At 47.6% G+C, this 26,130-nt stretch overlaps 1 protein-coding gene across 1 annotated transcript in view; it reads left to right on the top strand.

The window, feature by feature from the left end:
• Positions 1-26,130, top strand: part of plxnc1 (plexin C1) — a 361,547-nt gene that overhangs the window by 251,631 nt on the left and 83,786 nt on the right. Inside the window, exons 25-29 of the mRNA XM_072471872.1 lie at positions 9,379-9,565; positions 17,425-17,528; positions 20,434-20,488; positions 21,367-21,398; positions 21,483-21,584. Of these exons, the coding sequence (XP_072327973.1) occupies positions 9,379-9,565; positions 17,425-17,528; positions 20,434-20,488; positions 21,367-21,398; positions 21,483-21,584 (480 nt within the window). The remainder of the gene's footprint in view (positions 1-9,378; positions 9,566-17,424; positions 17,529-20,433; positions 20,489-21,366; positions 21,399-21,482; positions 21,585-26,130) is intronic.

Below are 26,130 nucleotides of genomic sequence, written 5' to 3' on the forward strand. Positions count from 1 at the left end.
CTGGCTTAGTGACCTATTTTCGAACTACGAATGGCAATTTCCAAATTTTCAGGCGGACAGCTGCCTTTCCTGTGACGGCTCAGCACATTGCCACCACCGGAAGTCTGAAAGAAGGGACAGTTTGCATCTATGTGGCATGTTGGCATCTCTCCAAAAATCCCCAAAGCACATTCCACAAAGCAAATTACCTCAAATTGCAGTGTAGAGAAACATGAAAGCCACTTTCAAATTCATTGAATTCTGCAGTGAAATAGCCAATTCACCTGTTTTTGCTTGAATTTTGCCATGGATTTTCCAAATTATTCTCAAATTAATATCTTAGTTGAAAGATGACGTTTATGAAATCTAGCTCTGTAATATCCGGTTTCTCAGCGCCACAAGTGCCGTTTTTGCCCCCAAAAATGGCATCAGCAACATGCACAGACTATTTTGGCGCTGGCTATGTTGGATGCCATTTTGATGAAGGGGAGTCTGCTGGAAGTACGTACATTGGGCACAACATGGAGCATTTAGTGGATACTTCCATTGTGGACTTCAACATTCTAGCTAATGCACACTCATAACCTTGCACAGCTGAATACACAGCTGAGTAGCAACAACAAGGACCGCCATCAGTGTAGTTTTCAGGACTCATCAATCAATTCAGCTTAGTTGCTGATTGATTTCTACTGGCCCTTGCTGCAAATGTAGAGGTGATTGTTGGTTTAAAATTTTTGAAGTCGAAACGGAATAGGGTAACACGTGCTGCAGGACTTTGTCCTGATTTTAAGGAATATGCATAGATCACTTGCTTCCAAGCGTAGGTGCAGTAAAATGCATCCTTCTACGATGTGACAGGAAAAATAAGCAGCAGTGACACAGAGCAGGATAAGATGCTTGAAGAGCGAGAGGGTTCCCTCAGGAGGCCATACTCTCCTGGGGTGCTCATGGTTGGGTCCACAGTGTGTTAATGGAGTTGGCCACTTTTTCCGCACTGGGAAGATTCTACTCCAAACTCTGTGCAAAGTCCTATGCCAAGCTGCTGTCAGACTTTTCCGTGCTCCTTGACATTGACCACTGACTTTCTGACAGACCTCCCCGTGCACAAAGCATTTTGTTGTGCATACCCATGAGTCTTCTTCTGGAAAGTAGCCCATCAAAGTCATCATCTGAATCCTCTGCTGCAGAGCTCATGTGCAACCTTGGCCCTCTCGTGAGTTGACAACTGGGCCACCCTTTCCCCTTAATGGCAGCAGACCCTCATGGCGATGTCTCATCAAATGCACATCCTGCCTCTGGGCTAGCCTTGAAAATATTGACAGTGATAACATGCTGGAACCACTGGGGTAGCACTGGGACAGGAAAAGGCCCTTTAGCCCCAAGAGCTATATCTAATTCCTTCTTGAAATTACACAACATTTTGGCCTCAACTACTTTCTGTGGTAGTGAATTCCACAGGTTCACCACTCTCTGAGTGAATACATTTCTCCTCATCCCAGTCCTAAAAGGTTTATTCTTATCCTCAAACTTGACCCCTAGTTCTGGATTCCCCCACCATTGGGAACATTCTTTCTGAATCTACCCTGTCTAATACTGTTAGAATGTTATAAGTTTCTATGAGATCCCCTTGCACTCATCTAAACTCCAATTAATATAATCCTAACCAATTAGTCTCTCCTGATATGACAGTCGCACCATCCCAGGAATCAGCCTGTTAAATATTTGCTGCACTCCCTCCATAGCAAGAACATCTTTTTTCAATAAGGACACCAACACTGCACACAATACTCCAAGTGTGGCCTTACCAATGCCCTATTCAATTGCAGTAAACCTTCCCTATTCTAATATTCAAATCCTCTCACTATGAAGGATAACATACCATTTGCCATCTTTACTGCCTGCTGTACCTGCGCATTTACAGTCAGTGACTGAAGGACACAAAGGTTTCTCTGAGTATCTACCTCTCAATTTACACCCATTCAAGTAATAATTTGCCTTCCTACTTTTGCTACCAAAGTGGATAACTTCACATTTATCCACATTATACTGCATCTGCCCACTCACACGGCCTGTCCAAACTCTATTGAAGCATCTCTGCATTCTTCTCACAGCTCACCCTCCCACCCAACTTTGTATCATCTGCAAATTTGGAAATACCCAATTTAGTTCCCTCGTCCAAATCATTAATATATAAGGCAGACAGTTGGGATCATAGCACAGATCCCTGTGGTACCCCACAAGCCTCTGCATGCCAATTGGAAAAAGATGCATTTATTCCAACTTTTTGCTTCCTGTCTGCTAACCAGTTTTCTGTCTATCTCAAGACACCACCCGCAATCTCATGCGCTTTAACTTTACATAGCAACTTTGTCAAAAGCCTTCTGAAAGTCTAAATAAACCAGATCCACCAGTTCTCCCTGGTCAAATCTACTAGTTACATCTTCAAAAAATTCTAGTAGATTTGTCAAGCATGATTTCCCTTTTGTAAATCCATGCTGACTTTGTCTGATTATACCATCGCCTTCCAAATGCTGTGCTATGAAATCCTTGATAATGGGCTCTCGCCACTTCCCTATTACCGACGTTAGGCTCACTGGTCTATAGTTGCCCGTTTTCTCTCTACTTCTCTTTTTGAATAGTGGGGTTATGTTAGCTGCCCTCCAATCTGTAGGAACCATTCCAGGGTCCAAAGAATTTTGGAAATTGACTACCAATGAATCTACTATTTCTAGCACCACTTCCTTAAGTACTCTGAGATGAAGATTATCAGGCCCTGGAGATTTATCCACCTTTAATCCCCTTAATGTCCCACAAACCCACAGATTTATAAGAGATTGTTGGTAAGTGAGTGGTGGGGTATATGGTGCACTGACCAGTGTATGAGACTGGTGAGGCAGTTAGTGGGAAATTAGATTTGAGGATAGTTAGGAACCCTGCTGATGTTTTCTGCGAGTGTGTCTCATAACCCTGAAGGGCTCTTTGTTTGCAATGTATTTTTGTTTTGAATTAATGTGAGGAAACAATGTAGAACCCAGTGACGAGCCAGTCCGGTCGTTGTGTAAACAATTAATAAAGAATATTTATTACAATAAAAGAAAAAAATACAACCAAAAACTAATATAGACTATGACACTTAAGTACATGAATAACCAAACACCATTTTTCCTGAAGTTATCTCTTTTCCCAAAATATACCCACGTTCCCTGAACTCCGTGAGACACCCCGCTTCCCCAAGCAACATTCAATTTTAGTAACTCTATGGGTCAAATCCAGTTAACAGTTTTAACACAAAATATCACTTAGGTGCCAAGTTTGAGAAAATGTAGGGTGCTTTCAGGGGTGTGGGCCGGAGAGGGAGGGTGCTTTCAGGGGTGTGGGTCGGAGAGGGCAAGGTGTCAGAGATTTACCGAGAGATGAGGGAAGAGGGGGAGGAGTCGGTGGGCGAACTGAAAGGAAAGTGGGAAGAAGAACTAGGGGAGGAGATAGAGGAGGGTATGTGGGCTGATGCCCTAAGCAGGGTAAATTCCTCTTCCTCATGCGCCAGGCTTAGCCTGATTCAATTTAAGGTGCTACATAGAGCACACATAACGGGAGCAAGATTGAGCAGGTTCTTTGTAGTGGAGGACAAATGTGGGAGGTGTGGCGGGAGCCCGGCAAACCACGCACATATGTTTTGGGCGTGCCCGGCACTGGAAGGGTATTGGAAGGGAGTGACGGGAGTGATTTCGCGGGTGGTGAAGGCCCGGGTCAAACTAGGCTGGGGGTTAGCTCTATTTGGAGTTGCGGAAGAGCCGGGAGTGCAGGAGGCGAAAGAGGCCGACGTTGTGGCCTTTGCATCCCTAGTAGCCCGGCGCAGGATCCTACTCATGTGGAAGGAGGCGAAACCCCCCGGACTGGAGGCCTGGGTAAATGATATGGCGGGGTTCATTAAACTGGAGCAGATAAAGTTTGCCCTGAGAGGATCGGCTCAAGGGTTCACCAGGCGGTGGCAGCCATTTCTCGACTACCTAGGGGAACGTTAGAGGAAAGACAGATGACCAGCAGCAGCAACCCAGGGGGAAGGGGGGAGGGGGGGGGGGGTTAGTTTAGTTTAGGTCAAAGATAAAGGGGTTTTGTTACTTGTGTATTGTTAAAAATTTCTGTATTGTTATTGTTGCTTTCACTTTAGTAATGGAGAGGGATAGGTACGTGCAACAGGGCAAGGTTTACAATTGGGGGAAGGGTAAATACGATGTTGTCAGACAAGAATTGAAGTGCATAAGTTGGGAACATAGGCTGGCAGGGAAGGACACAAGTGAAATGTGGAACTTGTTCAAGGAACAGGTGCTACGTGTCCTTGATATGTATGTCCCTGTCAGGCAGGGAAGAGATGGTCGAGTGAGGGAACCATGGTTGACAAGAGAGGTTGAATGTCTTGTTAAGAGGAAAAAGGTGACTTATGTAAGGCTGAGGAAACAAGGTTCAGACAGGGCATTGGAGGGATACAAGATAGCCAGGAGGGAACTGAAGAAAGGGATTAGGAGAGCTAAGAGAGGGCATGAACAATCTTTGGCGGGTAGGATCAAAGAAAACCCCAAGGCCTTTTACACATATGTGAGAAATATGAGAATGACTAGAGCGAGGGTAGGTCCGATCAAGGACAGTAGCGGGAGATTGTGTATTGAGTCTGAAGAGATAGGAGAGGTCTTGAACGAGTACTTTTCTTCTGTATTTACAAATGAGAGGGGCGATATTGTTGGAGAGGACAGTGTGAAACAGATTGGTAAGCTCGAGGAAATACTTGTTAGGAAGGAAGATGTGTTGGGCATTTTGAAAAACTTGAGGATAGACAAGTCCCCCGGGCCTGACGGGTTATATCCAAGGATTCTATGGGAAGCAAGAGATGAAATTGCAGAGCCGTTGGCAATGATCTTTTCGTCCTCACTGTCAACAGGGGTGGTACCAGGGGATTGGAGAGTGGCGAATGTCGTGCCCCTGTTCAAAAAAGGAACTAGGGATAACCCTGGGAATTACAGGCCAGTTAGTCTTACTTCGGTGGTAGGCAAAGTAATGGAAAGGGTACTGAAGGATAGGATTTCTGAGCATCTGGAAAGACACTGCTTGATTAGGGATAGTCAGCACGGATTTGTGAGGGGTAGGTCTTGCCTTACAAATCTTATTGAATTCTTTGAGGAGGTGACCAAGCATGTGGATGAAGGTAAAGCAGTGGATGTAGTGTACATGGATTTTAGTAAGGCATTTGATAAAGTTCCCCATGGTAGGCTTATGAAGAAAGTAAGGAGGCATGGGATAGTGGGAAATTTGGCCAGTTGGATAACGAACTGGCTAACCGATAGAAGTCAGAGAGTGGTGGTGGATGGCAAATATTCAGCCTGGATCCCAGTTACCAGTGGCGTACCGCAGGGATCAGTTCTGGGTCCTCTGCTGTTTGTGATTTTCATTAATGACTTGGATGAGGGAGTTGAAGGGTGGGTCAGTAAATTTGCAGACGATACGAAGATTGGTGGAGTTGTGGATAGTAAGGAGGGCTGTTGTCGGCTGCAAAGAGACATAGATAGGATGCAGAGCTGGGCTGAGAAGTGGCAGATGGAGTTTAACCCTGAAAAGTGTGAGGTTGTCCATTTTGGAAGGACAAATATGAATGCGGAATACAGGGTTAACGGTAGAGTACTTGGCATTGTGGAGGAGCAGAGAGACCTTGGGGTCTATGTTCATACATCTTTGAAAGTTGCCACTCAAGTGGATAGAGCTGTGAAGAAGGCCTATGGTGTGCTCGCGTTCATTAACAGAGGGATTGAATTTAAGAGCCGTGAGGTGATGATGCAGCTGTACAAAACTTTGGTAAGGCCACATTTGGAGTACTGTGTACAGTTCTGGTCGCCTCATTTTAGGAAGGATGTGGAAGCTCTGGAAAAGGTGCAAAGAAGATTTACCATGATGTTGCCTGGAATGGAGAGTAGGTCTTACGAGGAAAGGTTGAGGGTGCTAGGCCTTTTCTCATTAGAGCGGAGAAGGATGAGGGGCGACTTGATAGAGGTTTATAAGATGATCAGGGGAATAGATAGAGTAGACAGTCAGAGACTTTTTCCCCAGGTGGAACACACCATTACAAGGGGACATAAATTTAAGGTGAAAGGTGGAAGATATAGGAGGGATATCAGAGGTAGGTTCTTTACCCAGAGAGTAGTGGGGGCATGGAATGCACTGCCTGTGGAAGTAGTTGAGTCAGAAACATTAGTGACCTTCAAGCAGCTGTTGGATAGGTACATGGATTACGGGAAAATTATATAGTGTAGATGTATTTGTTCTTAAGGGCAGCACGGTAGCATTGTGGATAGCACAATTGCTTCACAGATCCATGGTCCCAGGTTCGATTTCGGCTTGGGTCATTGTCTGTGTGGAGTCTGCACGTCCTCCCCGTGTCTGCGTGGGTTTCCTCCGGGTGCTCCGGTTTCCTCCCACAGTCCAAAGATGTGCGGGTTAGGTGAATTGGCCAATGATAAATTGCCCTTAATGTCCAAATTGCCCTTGGTGTTGGGTGGAGGTGTTGAGTTTGGGTAGCGTGCTCTTTCCAAGAGCTGGTGCAGACTCAGGGGGCCGAATGGCCTCCTTCTGCACTGTAGATTCAATGATAATCTATGATTAATCTAGGACAAAGGTTCGGCACAACATCGTGGGCCGAAGGGCCTGTTCTGTGCTGTATTTTCTATGTTCTATGTTCTATGTTCTATGTTGCGTTTGCTTTGTAAGAGGGGAAAAATTGTTGTTTGGGAAAAAAATTTCAATAAAACATATTTAAAAAAAACGTTTGAGAAAATGTATCTTCCTAGTTCAACGAAGGCACTGCAACATTTAGGGGAGAATATCTGCAATTTGCCATGGCTCTAAATGTTAGATGGAACAGACCTCCTTGGCTCAAATCCAACTGTCTGGCTGTTGAATGGCGAACTAGCCTCCTTCCCCAGGGAAGGTGCGAGCAGTTATTGTATTCAATCTCTTTGATATTCCCCTCTGTAGATTCTGCCGTCAACCTCGCTCAAAGTCCTTGCCTTCAGAAGTTATAATTCGCATAGCCCCACTGATGTCATGCAAACAATGTTTTTGATATGGTCATTTGCACCTCAATGTCGCTAGACTCCTGCTAATCTTGTTACTGGGCAAGTCTAGGTGCCTGCTAGTGCTGTTACTTTTCTGTTATTTTCTTTTCATCTCAAGTTCACTGTTAAAACTTGTTAACTTTACACATTCCTGACAAGACACATTCACTGACCTTGATCATTCACGTGAGATCATTGAGCTTCTTGCGGCACTTCATGCAGGTCCTCAAGCCGAAACTCCTGGCAGTGACTGTCACAGCTGTCTGCTACTACTGTCATTGCAAACTTTGTCTGGAGGGCCTCCTGTGCATAGTCGACCTATCTCCTCTATACTGGAGCATGTTGTCTGCCATGTTGGCCTCTTGCTGTGTTTTTCACAGAATCAGTTGTAGAATGACTTCCAGTACCTGCTGCAGCCAGAATCCACCTCCGCTTCAGGGAAGACGAGCTTTCAGTGGTGCACTCTCTGCTCAGGCACTCTCTGCTCAGGCATACGGCTACTCAACAACATGCACGGCTCTGGCTGGATGCAACAATGGTGTAAGTTAGAAGGCAGGAAAAAGTTTATCTGAAACATCGCAACCCTCACACCTATTTTCAGGGTTATCGAATTTCATGGCCTATACCACTTGGCAGTGCAGTACCCCTTAGGTACTGCACTTGAATGTGGCCCTAAAGTGGACTTGAGTTTGTCCTTGAATCCACACCCTTTTGAGTCAGAAGCAGGATTGCGACCAACAAACAAAAGCTGACATGTGTGTACATTGTACAGCTCAGAGACGTTCTGAGGCTTTGCTGTGGCTCTGTGGATCAACCTCATCTGCCCCATGAGTGATTGCTGGGGGATGGGTTACTGTTTGAAACATGGCCTAAATCAGTCGTGAAGTCAGTGGTCCATTCACTATCCCGGATCATTTTCCCTGAAATTATCCCTGAATGGCCTGGCTCTAAGTTTAAGTTTATGTGTTCTTGTTCTCGACTCCCCACCAGAGGAAATATTTTATCTCTCTACATCCTGATTCCTTTAATCATTTAATTACCTTAATTTAATGACTTAATGATTTAATTCCCTTGAGTATACTCAAGGGAATACAAAGTCTAGTCTATGCAACCTGTGCTCATAATTCAACTCTTCGTCCCAGTGCCATGCTGGTGAACGGAGGAAGCCGAAACTGATATCAGGTTTGGGCCTCATTAGGATACAGTGGGCAATCTTCCCAGCTCATTGAACCAAGAGGTAGGAAAATCCAGCACCCTTGAACAAACTCTTACTAGAAGATACTAGTGCCTGGGTGGTGGGGGAGGGGGGTTGGTTTCTTGCGAAAACTCTGCTGGTAGATGCTAGCATAATGTGGAGGGTGCCTAATTACCAGCTGACAGCAGACCACAGTGAGTGTGAAGCCATGGTGAGCAGTGCTGGTGCACCATTCCTGGTGCAAATGGGTGTAACCTGACACTCCAATTCTGCTCAACTATTGAAATCAGGCTCTTACAAGTCTTTTCATTTCTCATTTGACTGTGTAACTTGAATCAACAGCAATTCTGGCATTAACAGGAATGTTCTTAGCACCATTTATTTTCATGACATGATGTGCGAAACTTTACAAATACATTCTGAGAATCCACCTTGGGAAAGCTGCATGAGATGGAAATTAATGATTTTTTTTAAAGACAAGTTTGTCCCAGCAGTGTTAGTTCCTCAAACCCATTTCTGTCTTCTTCCAGTAAATGTATAAAATACCCATAATTGACCATTGATACTTTCTGTCATAAACAGATCTGTAATTTTTGTATTCGTTCTTGGGATGTGGCCGTCGCTGGCTGGGCTAGCATTTGTTGCCCATCCCTAATTGCCCTTGAACTGAGTGGCTTATTCGGCCATTTCAGTGACAACCGCATCGCTGTGTGGATCTGGCGTCACATGTAGTGAACCAGATGGGTCTTTACAACAATCGGCAATGGGCGTCATTAGACTTTTAATTCCAGATTTGTATTGAATTCAAATTTAACCATCTGCCAGGGTGGGATTTGAACTCAGGACCCCAGAGCATTATCCTGGTCTCCGGATTACTAGTCCAGTGACGATACCACTACACCAATGCCTCCCCGTATTGTCGCGAATCTACTTAAATAACCTTCACCATATTTGAATTCTTGCAACTTTTTTGGGGGTTTATTACTGAGGGATGATTCCTCACTTGATTCCATGCTTTCAGACCAGGAAGTTAACGACAATGATGAAATGGTGAAGACAGTCTTTAATGTCTTGGGCCTTATTACACTGTGATCTCTCTCTTGGCAGAAATTGGATGTTTCATTTCAACTGAACACTGAGGCAGATTATGACAGTGACCTGGATAGCACACCCACTCTTGGAGTAGATGTTCTTGATTGTGACACTATAGGACAAGCAAAGGAGAAGATTTTTGACACTTTCTTCAGCAGATACGGTTACTCTCAGAGGTTTCAAATGGCAGATATCGACCTGGGTAATTTCCCTCTTACATTTTCAGTTCAATTTTTGTTTAACCTCTTCTTTGCAGGACTGGATCTAAATTCAATGGATCCATGCAAATTGCAATCCTCCTTGCTTCTTGTTATTAAAACAGCTCCAGTTCATAAACTGAAATAAAAACTAATGTTTCAATAATGAAAGGTATTGAACTCTGGCTTCTGACCACAGGTTAACATCCAGTACTTGACTGGGACACTTGTGTCCAATGGGAGTGGAGTAATAGAAACCTTTGGGTTAGTTTAATGGCCTCTCCACATATTACCAAAAAGGGTCTTACCAAGAAGTGTAAACACATCAACAACTTGTGTTAATATAGAGCCTTCAACAAAATAAAACCATCCAAAGGCATCTAACAGATTATAATAAGGCAAAAACATCAGATCCCAAGCCTCATTTGGAGCTACTAAGTTAGAATACCCAAGGGCGGAATGTGGCACCGTGGTTAGCACTGGGACTACGGCGCTGAGGACCCGGGTTCGGATCCTGGCCCTGGGTCACTGTCCTTGTGGAGTTTGCACATTCTCCCCATGTCTGCGTGGGTTTCACCCCCACAACCCAAAGATGTGCAGGTTAGGTGGATTGGCCACACTAAATTACCCCTTAATTGGGGAAAAAAAAAATTGGGTACTCTAAATTTATTTTTAAAAGTTAGATGACCCAAAGCCTAGCCAAAGAGGTAGGTTTTAAGGGAAGATAGGTGGACAGGTTTAGAGAGAGAATTCCAAGGCCTGAATTTTCAGGATGGTGGGGCTCGGCCTCGCCATCTGAAGAGTTAGCGGGGAATACATCCCGGCCGACTCCAGCTGTCCCAATGCCATATTACATTGCCGTTGATTGACATTAGACGGTACTTACCTCATTCAGGAGGAAGTACCCATTTGGAGACCTCCTGGCAAGACAGCACTTCAGTGGCTGGAAGCGGGACTGTGGGGAGCTTTCTGGCACTAAGTTCTGGGAATGGAGGACATGATAAGTGGCAGGGGCCCCAGGGTGGAAAGTAGGGAACGCCCGGGGAGTCATGAGGGAGACATCCAGGGTCATGAGGGATAGACTGGGGGGAGGGGGTGCTGGAGGTCACCGGGCCTTAAGGGGAAAGCAACCCCGGTGAGCAGGGCTTCAGACGGAGGCTCTCTCACCTGAGATCCAACAACTTTTTCCCAAAGGTAAAGGAGTCTAGAACTAGGGGGCATAGGTTTACGGTGAGAGGGGAGAGATACAAAAGAGACCAGAGGGGTAATTTCTTCACACAGAGAGAGGTGAGCATCTGGAATGGGCTGCCAGAGGAAGTGGTAGAGGCGGGTACAATTTTGTCCTTTAAAAAGCAGTTAGACAGTTACTTGGGCAGGGTGGGTATGGAGGGATATGGGCCAAATGCGGGCAAGTGGGACTAGCTTAGTGATAGAAACTGGGCAGCATGGACAAGCTGGGCTGAAGGGTCTGTTTCCATGCTGTAAACATCTATGACTCTACAATCTTTACACATTTCCTCCCCAAGCTGGCATCCGCCTGCCAACCACAAAATTGAGACTGCGCTGGAAGCAGCAATGTGGCCGCTTAAGTGCCTTAATTGAGGCAAGGGTGGGCTTCCCGATGCCTTGTTTGCCTCAGCGTAAAATTATGCCAGGTCGAGGCAGATGGGAACCCGGAAGGGACTGCATTTTCATGCTCCCCTCCTCCCACCCTCGCAGAACCTGCTGGGGTGGGGGGAGCATAAAATTGTGGCCCAAACCTGAGAGGGCCTGGAAGCTGAAGGTACAGCTGCCACGTTTTGGAGCAATGAAAGTAGAAGATGGGCTAGAGGCTGGATTTAGAGGAGAGCAGAGATCTCAGAGGGTTACAGGGTGGGGGAGGTTACAGTGATGTGAGGAAATACGGGATGTTCTGTTGGTCATGGAGGAGAAAGAAAAGAAGAATGAAAGCTAGCAAGATATCAAGACCATAATGCTGGTTTCATATTTCCATTCTGTCTACTTAACATCTTTTAGAGAAACTGACTTCACTGTTTTACTTTCCACTGTGGTTCATCATCTCTTTAGGAAGTGGAAGAGACGATAACATATTTATCCTCCAATTTCCTGCAAACCTTCTGCAGTAATTTTATCTCGGGGAGACAGATATCAGGGTGAACCTCACCACCAGATCAAATCTGGCCACTGAGTGTGGAGGTTGTTTACAGAATGCTGCACTATGTATTTATTGTCTGATGTTACAGAACTTGAATATTACTGAAAGGCACATGTTCCTGAAGCTTTTCACCTCACATTCACCAAGACAAACACAAGGATGCTAAATTTCAAACCATCACAACAATTTATACTACAGAAGAAAAGGGTGCTAATTGGCTGGCAACTCACTTCACCCTCCCATGCTGTTGGAAATGACAAATGCAATTAAATTCCTGTATCGTGGCAAGGCTCCAGGAAATGATGCTACCCCAACTGAGGTCTACAACGCTGGAGGTCAGTGCCTGGTGAAGAAGCTCACTGAACTCTTTCAGTCGATGTGTAAGTGTGGTAGTCACCACTGTTGTACTATATTGTATATACTGCACTGCATACGAGGGTAATACTGTAAGGCTCCTGTACTGCAGGTACGGGGGTAGATCTCTGCCGGCTGGCTCCGCCCAGTAGACGGAGTATAAATGTGTGTGCTCTCCGAACTGCAGCCATTTCGGCAGCAGCTGTAGAAGGCTACACATCTCTGTGTAATAAAGCCTCGATTACTCTCTACTCTCGTCTCGTCGCAATTGATAGTGCATCAATTTATTACACAGAGATTTTACAAAGATGGATCTCCGCATCAAGCCGGATCGCCTGCAGCTGCATCCTCAAGCAGACAACACCAAAAAGGACTTCCAGCATTGGCTAGCTTGCTTTGAAGCATACATCGGATCTGCGACAGACCCAATCTCAGAAGCACAGAAGCTCCAGATTCTGTACACGGGGCTGAGCTCCGATGTCTTTCCCCTCATCCAGAACATGCCTACCTATGCAGAGGCCATGGCGCTACTAAAGGAGAACTGTGCTCAGCAGACCAACAAGATCTATGCCAGGCACCTCCTGTCCACGCGCACCAACTTCCCGGTGAGTCTGTGCAAGATTTCTGGCGTACCCTGCTCGCCCTGGTGAGAGACTGTGACTGCCAGGCCGTTTCGGCCGCTGAACATTCTAACCTGCTAATGAGAGACGTGTTCATTACGGGCACAGGGTCGGCCTACATCCGGCAGCGCCTCTTAGAAGGGGCTACGCTTGACCTCGCGGCGACCAAGAAACTAGCGCTCTCCCTCACAGTCACCTCACGCAGCGTACAGGCGTATGCCCCCGACCCCACAGCCGACCCTCCTGGGCATCGTGGAGCCAGCCAGCGGCCACCCCATCGTGGACCCCATCAGCGCCAGCCCCCAGCCAACTCCACGCCTGCGCCGCGGCCAATCAACCCCGGGGAACCCAAGTGCTACTTCTGCGGACAGACAAAACACCCCCGGCAGCGCTGCCCGGCATGGAGCGCGCTCTGCAAGGCCTGTGGCAAAATAGGACATTTCGCTGCAGTGTGCCAGGCCCGCTCAATCGACGCTATTGTCCCTGCACCCCCATGTGTGGCCAGTGGGTGCTGCCATCTTCCTCATCTCATACCACGTGCGGCCCGTGGGCACCGCCATCTTGCTTCCCTCATAACACGTGCAGCCCGTGGGCGCCGTCATCTTGCTTGCCTCACAACCAATGGGTGGCGCCATCTTGCCTGCCCCAGGACATGTGTGGCCCGAGGGCGCCACCATCTTGCCTGCCTCAGGACACGTGCGGCCCGTGGGCACCGCCATCTTCCCCGCCTCAGGCCCCCTGCCTCATTGGGCCGCTCATCGCCTGCAACCGCCGACGACCAGCCGCGTCTCGCCTCCGTCACGATCGACCAGTCCCGAACGCACAACCTCACGACCGCGTCGACAAATGTGAAGGTCGACGGGCATGAGATACCCTGCCTTTTGGACTCCGGGAGCACTGAGAACTTCATCCACCAGATACGGTAAGGCGCTGCTCCCTCGCAGTATACCCCACTAACCAAAGAATCTCCCTGGCCTCCGGATCCCAATCCGTGGCGATCCGGGGGTACTGCATCGCCACCCTCACCATCCAGGGCGTAGAGTTCAGCGGCTTCCGGCTCTACGTTCTCCCCAACCTCTGCGCTGCCTTGCTACTCAGCCTGGACTTCCAGTGCAACCTCCAGAGCCTAACCCTGAAATTTGGCGGGCCCCTACCAGCCCTTACTGTTTGCGGCCTCACGACCCTTAAGGACGACCCACCTTCTCTGTTTGCAAACCTCATCCCGGATTGCAAACCCGTCGCCACCAGGAGCAGACGGTACAGTGCCCAGGACTGGACCTTCATCAGGTCGGAGGTCCAGCGGCTGCTGCGGGAAGGTATCATCGAGGCCAGCAACAACCCCTGGAGAGCCCAAGTGGTAGTGGTGAAAACGGGGGAGAAAAACAGGATGGTCGTTGACTACAGTCAGACCTTCAATCGGTACACGCAGCTCGACGCGTACCCCCTCCCACGCATATCTGATATGGTCAATCAGATTGCACAGTACCGGGTCTTCTCAACAGTGGACCTGAAATCTGCTTACCACCAGCTCCCCATTCGCAAGGCCCGTACACCGCGTTTGAAGCGGACGGCCGCCTTTACCATTTCCTTAGGGTTCCCTTCGGCGTCACTAACGGGGTATCGGTCTTCCAATGCGAGATGGACCGAATGGTTGACCGGTACGGACTGCGACCACTTTCCCGTACCTGGATAACGTCACCATCTGCGGCCACGGCCAGCAGGACCACGACGCTAACCTTTCCAAATTTCTCCACACCGCCAAACTCCTCAACCTAACCTACAACAAGGAGAAGTGTGTGTTCAGCACAAACCAATTAGCCATCCTCGGCCAAGTGGTTCAGAATGGAGTTCTAGGGCCCGACCCCGATCGCGTGCACCCCCTCATGGATCTCCCCCTTCCCCACTGCCCCAAGGCCCTCAAACGATGCCTGGGGTTCTTTTCGGACTACACCCAGTGGGTCCCGAACTATGCGGACATGGCCCGCCGACTCATCCACTCCAAGGTTTCCCACTAACGGCCGAGGCTCCCCAGACCTTCAACCGTATCAAGGCCGACATCACCAAGGCCGCGATGCACGCGGTTGATGAGACGCTCCCCTTCCAAGTCGAGAGCGATGCATCAGACGTCGCTCTGGCCGCCACCCTCAACCAGGCAGGCAGGCCCATGGCATTCTTTTCCTGTACTCTCCATGCCTCCGAAATACGGCACTCCTCCGTCGAAAAGGAGGCCCAAGCTATCGTTGAAGCTGTGCGGCTCTGGAGGCATTACCTGGCCGGCAGGAGATTCACTCTCCTCACTGACCAACGGTCGGTTGCCTTCATGTTTAACAACACACAGCGGGGTAAGATCAAAAATGATAAGATCATGCGGTGGAGGATCGAGCTCCCCACCTTTAATTACGAGATTTTGTATCGCCCCGGTAAGCTCAACGAGCCCCCCAATGCCCTGTCTTGAGGTACATGTGCCAGCGCACAAGTGGACCGACTCCAGACCCTACATGACGATCTCTGTCACCCAGGGGTCACCCATTTTTATCACTTCATTAAGGCCCTCAATCTGCCCTACTTCATTGAGGAAGTCAGGGCTGTCACCAGAGACTACCAGGTCTGCGCGGAGTGTAAACCGCACTTCTACCAGCCAGGCCGTGCGCGCCTGGTGAAGGCCTCCCGCCCCTTTGAACGCCTCAGCGTGGACTTCAAAGGGCCCCTCCCCTCCACCGACCGCAACACGTATTTTCTCAATGTGGTCGACGAATATTCCAGATTCCCCTTCGCCATCCCATGCCCCGATATGACGTCTGCCACCGTCATCAAAGCCCTCAACACCATCTTCGCTCTGTTCGGTTTCCCCGCCTACGTCCACAGCGACCGGTGATCCTCATTAATGAGTGATGAGCTGTATCAGTTCCTGCTCAACAGGGGCATTGCCTCGAGCAGGACGACCAGCTACAACCCCCGGGGAAACGGGCAGGTGGAGCGGGAGAATGGTATGGTCTGGAAGGCCGTCTTGCTGGCCCTACGGTCCAGAAATCTCCCGACCTCCCGCTGGCAGGAGGTCCTCCCCGACGCCCTTCACTCCATTCGGTCGCTCCTGTGCACGGCGACTAACGAAACCCCCCATGAACGTCTCTTTGCCTTCCCCAGGAAGTCCACCTCCGGGGTTTCGCTCACAACGTGACTGGCAGCTGCAGGACCCGTTCTCCTCCGCAAGCACGTGCGGCTCTACAAGACGGACCCGTTGGTTGAGAGGGTATAGCTACTCCACGCAAACCCGCAGTACGCTTACATAGCGTACCCCGTTGGCCGCCAAGACACAGTCTCCCTCAGGGACCTGGCACCAGCTGGGTCCCCCCCCCCCCCCGTTCTCTGCCCCGGTGCCACCCTCCCCCCAGCGCACCCCACCACAGCCCCCACTCCAGGACAATCCGTCCTCCCCTTGGTCCCACGCAGGGATGAAGAGGATGTCGACACGCTCCCGGAGTCACCGATGACCGAGCTGGCGCCTGACTCGCCACCAGCACTGCAGCGCTCTCAACGACGGATCAAGGCGCCTGACCGTCTAAATTTGTAACCTTCTCTGAAATTTTAATGACAGCCTGTATAGAAATAGTTTTCCACCACCCCCGCTGGACTCATTTTTAACAGGGGGTGAATGTGGTATTATATTATATATACTGCACTGCAGACGAGGGTATTACGGTAAGGCCCCTGTACTACAGGTATGGGGGTAGATCCCTACCTGCTGGCTCCGCCCAGTAGGCGGAGTATAAATGTGTGTGCTCTCCGAACAGCAGCCATTTCGGCATCAGCTGTCGGAGGCCACACATCTCTGTAATAAAGCCTCGATTACGCTCTACTCTCGTCTCGTCGTAATTGATTGTGCGTCAAGGAGCAAGGAACCAATCTGCAAGAACACAAAGATGCCTCCATTATCCACTTGTACAAATGGAAGGGAATTCGCCAATCTCGCTACAGTAGGAGGAATCTCACTGAGTCTGGTAACAGTGGGGAAGAAGCTGTTTTTGAATATGTTCGTGCGTGTTCTCAGATTTTTGTCTCTCCTGCCCGATGGAAGAAGTTGGAAGAGTGATTATGTTGGGTGCGAGACGCTGTTGTGCCTTCAGAAGCTATTGACGATCAAATGGCAGGACAAAATACCAGACACTGAGGTGCTCACCCGAGCAGGTATGCCAAGCATCCACATCACATTGAGACAGCCACAACTGAGTTAGGCTGAACATGTAGCCTGAATCCTTGGCACCTGCTCACCAATGAAAATAGTCTATGGAGAGCTTGAGTCTAGGGTGCACTATCATGCAGCTCAAAGGAAGCGCTACAGGACTACTCTGAAGGCTTCACTTTTGGGGAGTTTGATCTCCTGAGTCCTGAGAGAAACTCGGCCAGGGTCACTGCACATGGCGCAACCAAAGTGGTGCAGACTCCTTCGAAAGCAAGTGCATATCGGAGGCAAAGAGAAAATGTAAGGGGAGGAAATCATGAGCCAGAAAACTCATCCAAAACTCAGTCGTCTACTGTATCCTGTCCTATTTGCAGCAGAATGTTCAGCCTCAGCAGTCACTGACATACTCACTGAAACCCGAGCCAACACCCCAGATGATGATGGTCATTTTCACCTCACATGATGAACTTTAACTGCTGGTGGCACAATAATTATATCTGCCTGGTTAGATAAGCCCATGCCCTAATTATTTTACTGTTTCTGTGTTGGTTCTAGAATTTGTTCAGAATGGAGAAAACCAAATACTACAAGATATTGACCAGTCATCACAAGTTCTGGAAAATGGCATAAAGACGTTAAACACAATTAAGCACTATCGGGTATGAGGCTGTTTGTCACCCAATTATTGCACTAGTCATTTGGTTTAGGTTTAGGAGAGGAAAACAGGATATGGGGAGCACAGAGTGCAGATATGAGGAAGCAGAGAACAGGAGAGAGGGAGAGCAGGGTATGGGAAGGGGGAGAGCAGGGTATGGGAAGGGGGAGAGCAGGGTATGGGAAGGGGAGAGCAGGGTATGGGAAGGGGGAGAACAGGGTATGGGAAGGGAGTGAGCAGGGTAAGAGCAGGGTATGGGAAGGGGGAGAGCAGGGTATGGGAAGGGGGAGAGCAGGGTATGGGAAGGGGGAGAGCAGGGTATGGGAAGGGGGAGAGCAGGGCATGGGAAGGGGAGAGCAGGGTATGGGAAGGGGGAGAGCAGGGTATGAGGAGGGGGAGAGCAGGGTATGGGAAGGGAGTGAGCAGGGTAAGGGGTGAGGGAGCAAATAGTATGGGGAGAGGGAGGGCAGGGTATGGGGAGAGGAAGAGCAGGATATTGGGAGGGGAAGAGCAGGGCACAGGCTGTGGGAGAGATCAGGGTATGGGGAGAGGGAGAGCAGGGACGAGGGTGACAGCAGGGTCTGAGGAGTTGGAGAGCGAAGGGTATGAAGAGAGTACTGCGATCCAGGACCAGACCTCAACAGTTGCTAGGATACTGCAGAAACCCCAATATTTTATTTTAATTTTGTAAGACTGTGAGGAAAGGATACCTTTTCAGGAGTGATTTCATGTAAAATAGGGATATGTTATATTAAAACAAACTTTGTTACTAACACAGTATCAAAATATATTTAACATTACATTGGAAAATAGCTATATACCCCTATTGGTCAGTGTTATCAGTCCTGTGATTTAGGAGTCTTCCCTCACAGTCTTACAAATTGTAAATTGTTGGGATTCTCATACAGTGTGTGTTTGAGTGAATGTTCATGTGTGTCTGAGTGTGAGAGCCAAAGTTGAGCCATCAATCTTGGTAGTTCAAGTCAAGAAAATCTCCTTCAAATTAATTCCCCTCTTGCCATATTTCCATTCAAGGGAGATGGGGATGGGATGGAGTCAGAGGCAGCCATGGAGGTGAGCGAGTGCGAACATGGGCTGGTTAGAAGGGCTACCTCAGTTCTCTGGACTTCAGCCTAGTTGCATAAAAGCCCAATCAGTCCTATAGCCCTCATCCTTCACCCCACTTTCATCTCCATTGCACCTCATAACCCCCATTCCCCCTCTTACACCCCATTCCCCTCCTTGCCACCCAGTATTCATAATGGGCAGGCCACCCAGTATTCATAATGGGCAGACCACTGGAACCATGTGGAGATGAAAACAAAATCAAACCACTAACAGCCTAAGAGCACTCTAACTATACAATTGATACTAAAAATCTCCTTCATAAAATCCAATTAAATAATTTAAATCCCCTCAAGTGGAAGTTCTGTTATAAAAACAAACACCCATTTAAAACAGCAATGGCATTTAATCCTTTAATAGCCTCTTAAAACTGATAAACAAAAGGTGAGCTAAGCACCCTGCTGAGATGGGATTTTGGAGCTCTTGAAACTCAGCCAAACATTTGCGGGTTTGGGGCTCTTTTAGATTTTGGGAGCACTCTTGAAACTCAGCCAAGCCAAGGATTGTAATAGCATACCTTGGGAAATGTCAACAGTTAAATCTATTGAAACCGAAACAACAGATAGCCAATTTATTTTCTACATTACACCAGTCCATCAGCGGCTATCTTTTTTATTCTAATTGACAGCTGTAGCCTGGTTTAGTTAATTTTTAAAAATAAATATTTTTGTTCTCCTTTTTCACATTTTCATCCAAATTTACACCCACCAACAAACAATCAACGGTAACAAATACAGTGTCAATCCCCTAGCCAACAATTCCTCCCTCCCACCAACCCACAAACAACCCTTAACATTTTAAATACAAACATCAGAGAAAAGGATTCATGAATTCACCATCTACCCATACATAGTCACCAACAACATACACAGTCCAACCCCACCCCCCCCCCCCCCCCCCACCTCAATCCCCCCTCCCCACTAATGTTCAATGTCATCCAATTCTTGAAAGTGCATAATAAACAAATCCCATGAATTGTAAAACCCTTTCATCCTTCCCCTCGCCTCAAACTTCACCTTCTTGAGCGTTAAAAACTCCAACAGATTCCCCCCGCCACGCCAGGGCACAGGGTGGAAAAACTGATCTCCACACAAAAGGAACCGACCCGGACAATCCAATGCCCCAAATATGGCCTCCAGGGGACCTGGTTCAAGCCTCACATATACTACCTTTGAAAATACCCTGAACACCTCCCTCCAATATCCATCCAACTTTGGACAGGACCAAAACATATGAACATGGTTTGCTCCCCCCCTCAACCCGCAACGTTCACAAACATCCTCTACCCCCTCAAAGAGGGTTTAATTCATTTTTAAAGGGGCAAGGATCTAAATAGCTTCAGAGCATGAGACTTAACAAACTTTATCAACTTTTCAAGACTGTTTCTGCCTCCTCCATGAAATCATGGTTCCCAAAATGCATGCTAAGATCCTTGGAACAGCGATAATGGGGTTTGTTTGAACCAAGCGTTAATTTCATATGGAGCAGCCGAGTTCAAGTTTCCAGACTCTGTGATTCAAACACACCCACTTCCCCTGCTGGCAGAAATGGGATATGCAATAATTTGGGGTGGAACTTACACATATGGGCCCCGTCTACCATTTTTAAAGGCCTTTGATGTTGGCCTTACTGCAAAAACCTAGTCCTGAGTGTTAGTGTTTGTCTACACGTGCATGAGTAGGAGAGTTAGTGTGTGTGGCTGTGTGTACATGTAAGTGAATGTATGAATGACTGTGTAATAATTTGCAAATGTATGTGTTAATTTTTCATACGTTCTTATTCAGATTCCAGCTGCAGGATCATTAGTCGCAATTAGAAGAGTAAACCGTCCAAGAACAGGTAAAAAGAAAAATCACTAATCTTTACAAGGGTTGCATTGGTCTCCTTAATCTCTGTTCAATTAATTGAACAGTTTGTGTTCCTGTGGAACACCTGAAATATTAAAGATTAAAACAATGAAGTTTTCTGTCCCTCTTTAACCTCAGCCACAGGAACAGCTCAATATTTCAGAGGATTTTAGAGTGTCATTTTGTTTTGGTAGTACTTGTTGGGAAGGCAATGTCTCCGTCTTAAAGATTCTTGGATATTTTCAATCTCATCATTCATGCAGTGTTTATATCTATTTTTGACATTTAATCAACACATTCCCATTTTTCATTGCCCTGTGGGCAACATAGTGTGAGCCTGGACTCGGGTGTAGGTGCTGAAGCAGGTAAAAATGGACTGTCCCTTCCCTTATGGACATGAATACACCAGTTCTGTTGGGACCAACAAATTGACAGTTATTGTGGGTGTTTTTCTGCTGCTAACCCAATAAATCACCTAATTTTAAAAAAACGTTGATTTCATTACCTGCCATGGTGGTATTTGAAGCCCCAAGCTCTTGATTCCTAGTCCAGTAAAAGAGCCACTCAGATGCCATAACCCTAGAATATCATTCTCACCCGATTTAAAACTGAGATATAACTGAGTGAAATTTCTTCTGTCACAAATTGAGGCACCGGGTTTTCTTTAATATCATTTGATATAGATCTAAAAGTCACCCACATTACTCCACAGTTCAAAACAACATTTAAACAATAAAACTCTCGAAAGAGGCATGTGTTTCATTATCCAGCCTTGTTTGTCTTTAGTGCAAAATTCACAATAATAAATTCTCTACTTATTTAAAGATACAAATACCAACTTCACAAATTACCCTCTTTCATTTATTCTAGATAGTGGAACTGCAAACAAACTTTGTCACCTGGTATGTATTTCCCACTTCAGTTTAATTTATACTCACCATTTCCAGTGATTCGATCTTTTTGTGACTATATCTTACCTTCTTTAGGTTTCACCACATTCTGAATTTGCAGAAACTCGCATGCCGGATCAAGGCAAAAAAAAGTTCAAGGTGAAAGAAATGTATCTAACAAAGCTGCTGTCCACAAAGGTACTATTACATCCTTATCTGTTCTATTCACCGATGTAATATCAGACATTTCCAATTGGTTTGAAATCTTAACAGCGACCCATGTCCCCTCAACAAGCAAGATTTTAATAATAATGATCTTTATTGTCACAAGTAGGCTTACATTAACACTGCAATTAAGTTACTGTGAAAAGCCCCTAGTCACCACATTCCACCGCCTGTTCAGGTATACAGAGGGAGAATTCAGAATGTCCAAATTACCTAACAGCACATCTTTTGGGACTTGTGGGAGGAAACCGGAGCACCCGGAGGAAACCCACGCAGACACTGGGAGAAAGAATGTGCAGACTCCACACAGACTGTGACCCAAGCCGGGAATCAAACCTGGGACCCTGGAGCTGTGAAGCGACAGTGCTAACTACTGTGCTACCGTGCAGAGTAAAGAACTTGTCATTTACGTAGCACATTTCATGGCCTCATGATGTTCCAAAATACTCTCCAGCCACTGAAGTACTTTTGAAATGCAGCCACTGATGAAGTATGGGAAACATAGCAAATCATTTGTGCACAGCAATGGATGAATTAGTTGCGCAGATAGATGTAAAGGGTATGATATAATTGGGATTACAGAGACTTGGCTCCAAGGTGACCAAGGATGGGAACTAACCATTGAGGGCTATTCAGTTTTTAGGAAGGACAACACAGAAAGGAAAAGTAGTGGAGTTAAATTGTTGATTAAAGAAAATATTGATACAATATTGAGGAAAGATATTAGCACAGACGATGTGGAATCTGTATGTGTTGAGTTAAGAAACAGCACGGGGGGAAAAAACATTAGTAGGGGTGCTATACAGGCCACCAAACTGCAGCGGCAATGTTGGGAATAGCATTAGACAGGAAATCGGAGATGCATGTGTTAAAGGAACATCTGTAATTATGGGTGACTCTAATCTGCATATAGCTTGGGTGAGACAAATTAGTCACAGTACAATACAGATTGTCATTTATGATTTATGTCATCATTGGCTACAGGAATAGTGCCAGAGGACTGGAGGACAGCAAATGTGGTCCCTTTGTTCAAAAAGGGGAGCAGAGACAACCCCGGCAACTATAGACCGGTGAGCCTCACGTCTGTAGTGGGTAAAGTCTTGGAGGGGATTATAAGGGACAAGATTTATAATCATCTAGATAGGAATGATATGATCAGGGATAGTCAGCATGGCTTTGTGAAGGGTAGGTCATGCCTCACAAACCTTATTGAGTTCTTTGAGAAGGTGACTGAACAGGTAGACGAGGGTAGAGCAGTTGATGTGGTGTATATGGATTTCAGCAAAGCGTTTGATAAGGTTCCCCACGGTAGGCTATTGCAAAAAATACGGAGGCTGGGGATTAAGGGTGATTTAGAGATGTGGATCAGAAATTGGCTAGCTGAAAGAAGACAGAGGGTGGTGGTTGATGGGAAATGTTCAGAATGGAGTACAGTCACAAGTGGAGTACCACAAGGATCTGTTCTGGGGCCGTTGCTGTTTGTCATTTTTATCAATGACCTAGAGGAAGGCACAGAAGGGTGGGTGAGTAAATTTGCAGATGATACTAAAGTCGGTGGTGTTGTCGATAGTGTGGAAGGATGTAGCAGGTTACAGAGGGATATAGATAAGCTGCAGAGCTGGGCTGAGAGGTGGCAAATGGAGTTTAATGTAGAGAAGTGTGAGGTGATTCACTTTGGAAGGAATAACAGGAATGCGGAATATTTGGCTAATGGTAAAGTTCTTGAAAGTGTGGCTGAGCAGAGGGATCTAGGTGTCCATGTACATAGATCCCTGAAAGTTGCCACCCAGGTTGATAGGGTTGTGAAGAAGGCCTATGGAGTGTTGGCCTTTATTGGTAGAGGGATTGAGTTCCGGAGTCGGGAGGTCATGTTGCAGCTGTACAGAACTCTGGTCCGGCCGCATTTGGAGTATTGCGTACAGTTCTGGTCACCGCATTATAGGAAGGATGTGGAGGCTTTGGAGCGGGTGCAGAGGAGATTTACCAGGATGTTGCCTGGTATGGAGGGAAAATCTTATGAGGAAAGGCTGACGGACTTGAGGTTGTTTTCGTTGGAGAGAAGAAGGTTAAGAGGAGACTTAATAGAGGCATACAAAATGATCAGGGGGTTGGATAGGGTGGACAGTGAGAGCCTTCTCCCGCGGATGGATATGGCTGGCACGAGGGGACATAACTTTAAACTGAGGGGTAATAGATATAGGACAGAGGTCAGAGGTAGGTTCTTTACGCAAAGAGTAGTGAGGCCGTGGAATGCCCTACCTGCTACAGTAGTGAACTCGCCAACATTGAGGGCATTTAAAAGTTTATTGGATAAACATATGGATGATAATGGCATAGTGTAGGTTAGATGGCTTTTGTTTCGGTGCAACATCGTGGGCCGAAGGGCCTGTACTGCGCTGTATTGTTCTATGTTCTATGTTCTATGTTCTAAATTTCTGGAGTGTGTACAGGATGGTTTTCAGGACCAATACATTGAGGAACCAACAAGGGAACAGGACATCTTGGACTGGGTGTTGTGTAATGAGAAAGGTTTAGTTGTCAACCTAGTTGTGAGAGAACCCTGGGGGATGAGTGACCATAATATGATGGAATTCTTTATCATGGTGGAGAGTGAGGTAGTTGATTCTAAGACTAGATGGTGACGTTGTCCAGGTACGGGAAAGTGGCCCGCAGCCCATACTGGTCAACCATTCAGTCCATCTGCCGTTGGAAGACCGAGACCCCATTGGTGACGCCGAAGGGAACCCTAAGGAAATGGTAAAGGCGCCATCAGCTTCAAACGCAGTGTATGGGCGGTTCGCCTTACGGATGGGAAGCTGGTGGTAGGCAGATTTCAGGTCCACTGTCGAGAAGACCCGGTACTGTGCAATCTGATTGACCATATCAGATACGCGTGGGAGGGGGTACGCGTCGAACTGCGTGTACCGATTGATGGTCTGACTGTAGTCAACGACAGTCCTGTTTTTCTCCCCAGTTTTCACCACTACCACTTGGGCTCTCCAGGGACTGTTGCTGGCCTTGATGATATCTTCCTGCAGCAGCCGCTGGACCTCAGAGCTGATAAAGGTCCTGTCCTGGGCGCTGTACCGTCTGCTCCTGGTGGCGACGGGTTTGCAATCCGGGGTGAGGTTTGCAAACAGGGAAGACGGGTCGACCTTAAGGGTCGCGAGTCCGCAAACAGTAAGGGATGGTAGGGGCCCGCCAAATTTCAGGGTTAGGCACTGTAGGTTGCACTGGACGTCCAGGCTGAGTAGCAAGACAGTGAAATGTCCCTTCTTGCCACAGGCCTGGCAGAGCGCGCTCCGCGCCGGGCAGCACTGCCGGGGGTGTTTTGTCTGTCCACAGAAGTGGCACTTGGGTCCCACGGGGTTGGTTGGCTGCCACGCGGCGCAGGCGTGGGGTTGGCTGAGGGCGGTCGCTGATGGGGTCCACGATGGGGTGGCCGCTCGCGGGGTCCACGATGCACGGGGGGGGGGCCGTGCGGTCGGGGCATAAGCTTGTAGGTTGCATGAGGCGACCGTGAGCGAGAGCGCTAGTTTCTTGGTCACCACGAGGTCAAACGTGGCCCCTTCTAAGAGGCGCTGGCAGATGTAGTCAAACCCTATGCCCGTAACGAACACGTCTCTCATTAGCAGGTTCGAATGTTCAGTGGCCGAAACGGCCTGGCAGTCACAGTCTCTCACCAGGGCGAGCAGGGCATGCCAGAAATCTTCCACAGACACACCAGGAAGTTGCTGCCGCGTGGATAGGAGGTGCCTGGCGTAGATCTTGTTGGTCTGCTGAGAGTAATTCTCCTTCAGTAGCCATGGCCTCTGCGTAAGTAGGCGCGTCCTGGACAAGGGGAAAAACATTGGAGCTCAGCCGTGTGTACAGAATCTGGAGCTTCTGTGCTTCTGAGATTGGGTCTGTCGCAGATTCGATGTATGCTTCAAAGCAAGCTAGCCAATGCTGGAAGTCCTTTTTGGCGTTGTCTGCTTGAGGATGCAGCTGCAGGCGATCAGGCTTGATGCGGAGATCCATCTCTGAAAAATCTCTGTGTAATAAATTGATGCACTATCAATTATGACGAGACGAGAGTAGAATGTAATCGAGACTTTATTACACAGAGATGTGTGGCCTCCTACAGCAGCTTACGAATTGTCTGCTGTTCGGAGAGCACACACATTTATACTCCGCCTACTGGGCGTAGCCAGCATGCAGGGATCTACCCCCGTACCTGTAGTGCAGGGGCCTTACCGTAATACCCATATATACAATATGATACAACAGTGGTGATTACCACAGTACCAGAGGTTCTGAGAAACACAAATTTGGTGAGGAGCTGAAGGAAGTCAGTCGTTGTAGAGAAATAGTTTTAGGGAAAAGAGTACCCAATTCTTTATTTTCCAAGGGGCAATTTAGCGTGGCCAATTCAACTACTCTGCACCTCTTTGGGTTGTGGGGGTGAGACCCACGCAGACATGGGCAGAATGTGCAAACTCCACACAGACAGTGACCCGGGGCTGGGATCAAACCCGGG

This window comes from Scyliorhinus torazame, chromosome 13 (assembly GCF_047496885.1).
Source record: "Scyliorhinus torazame isolate Kashiwa2021f chromosome 13, sScyTor2.1, whole genome shotgun sequence".
Classification (NCBI taxonomy): domain Eukaryota; kingdom Metazoa; phylum Chordata; class Chondrichthyes; order Carcharhiniformes; family Scyliorhinidae; genus Scyliorhinus; species Scyliorhinus torazame.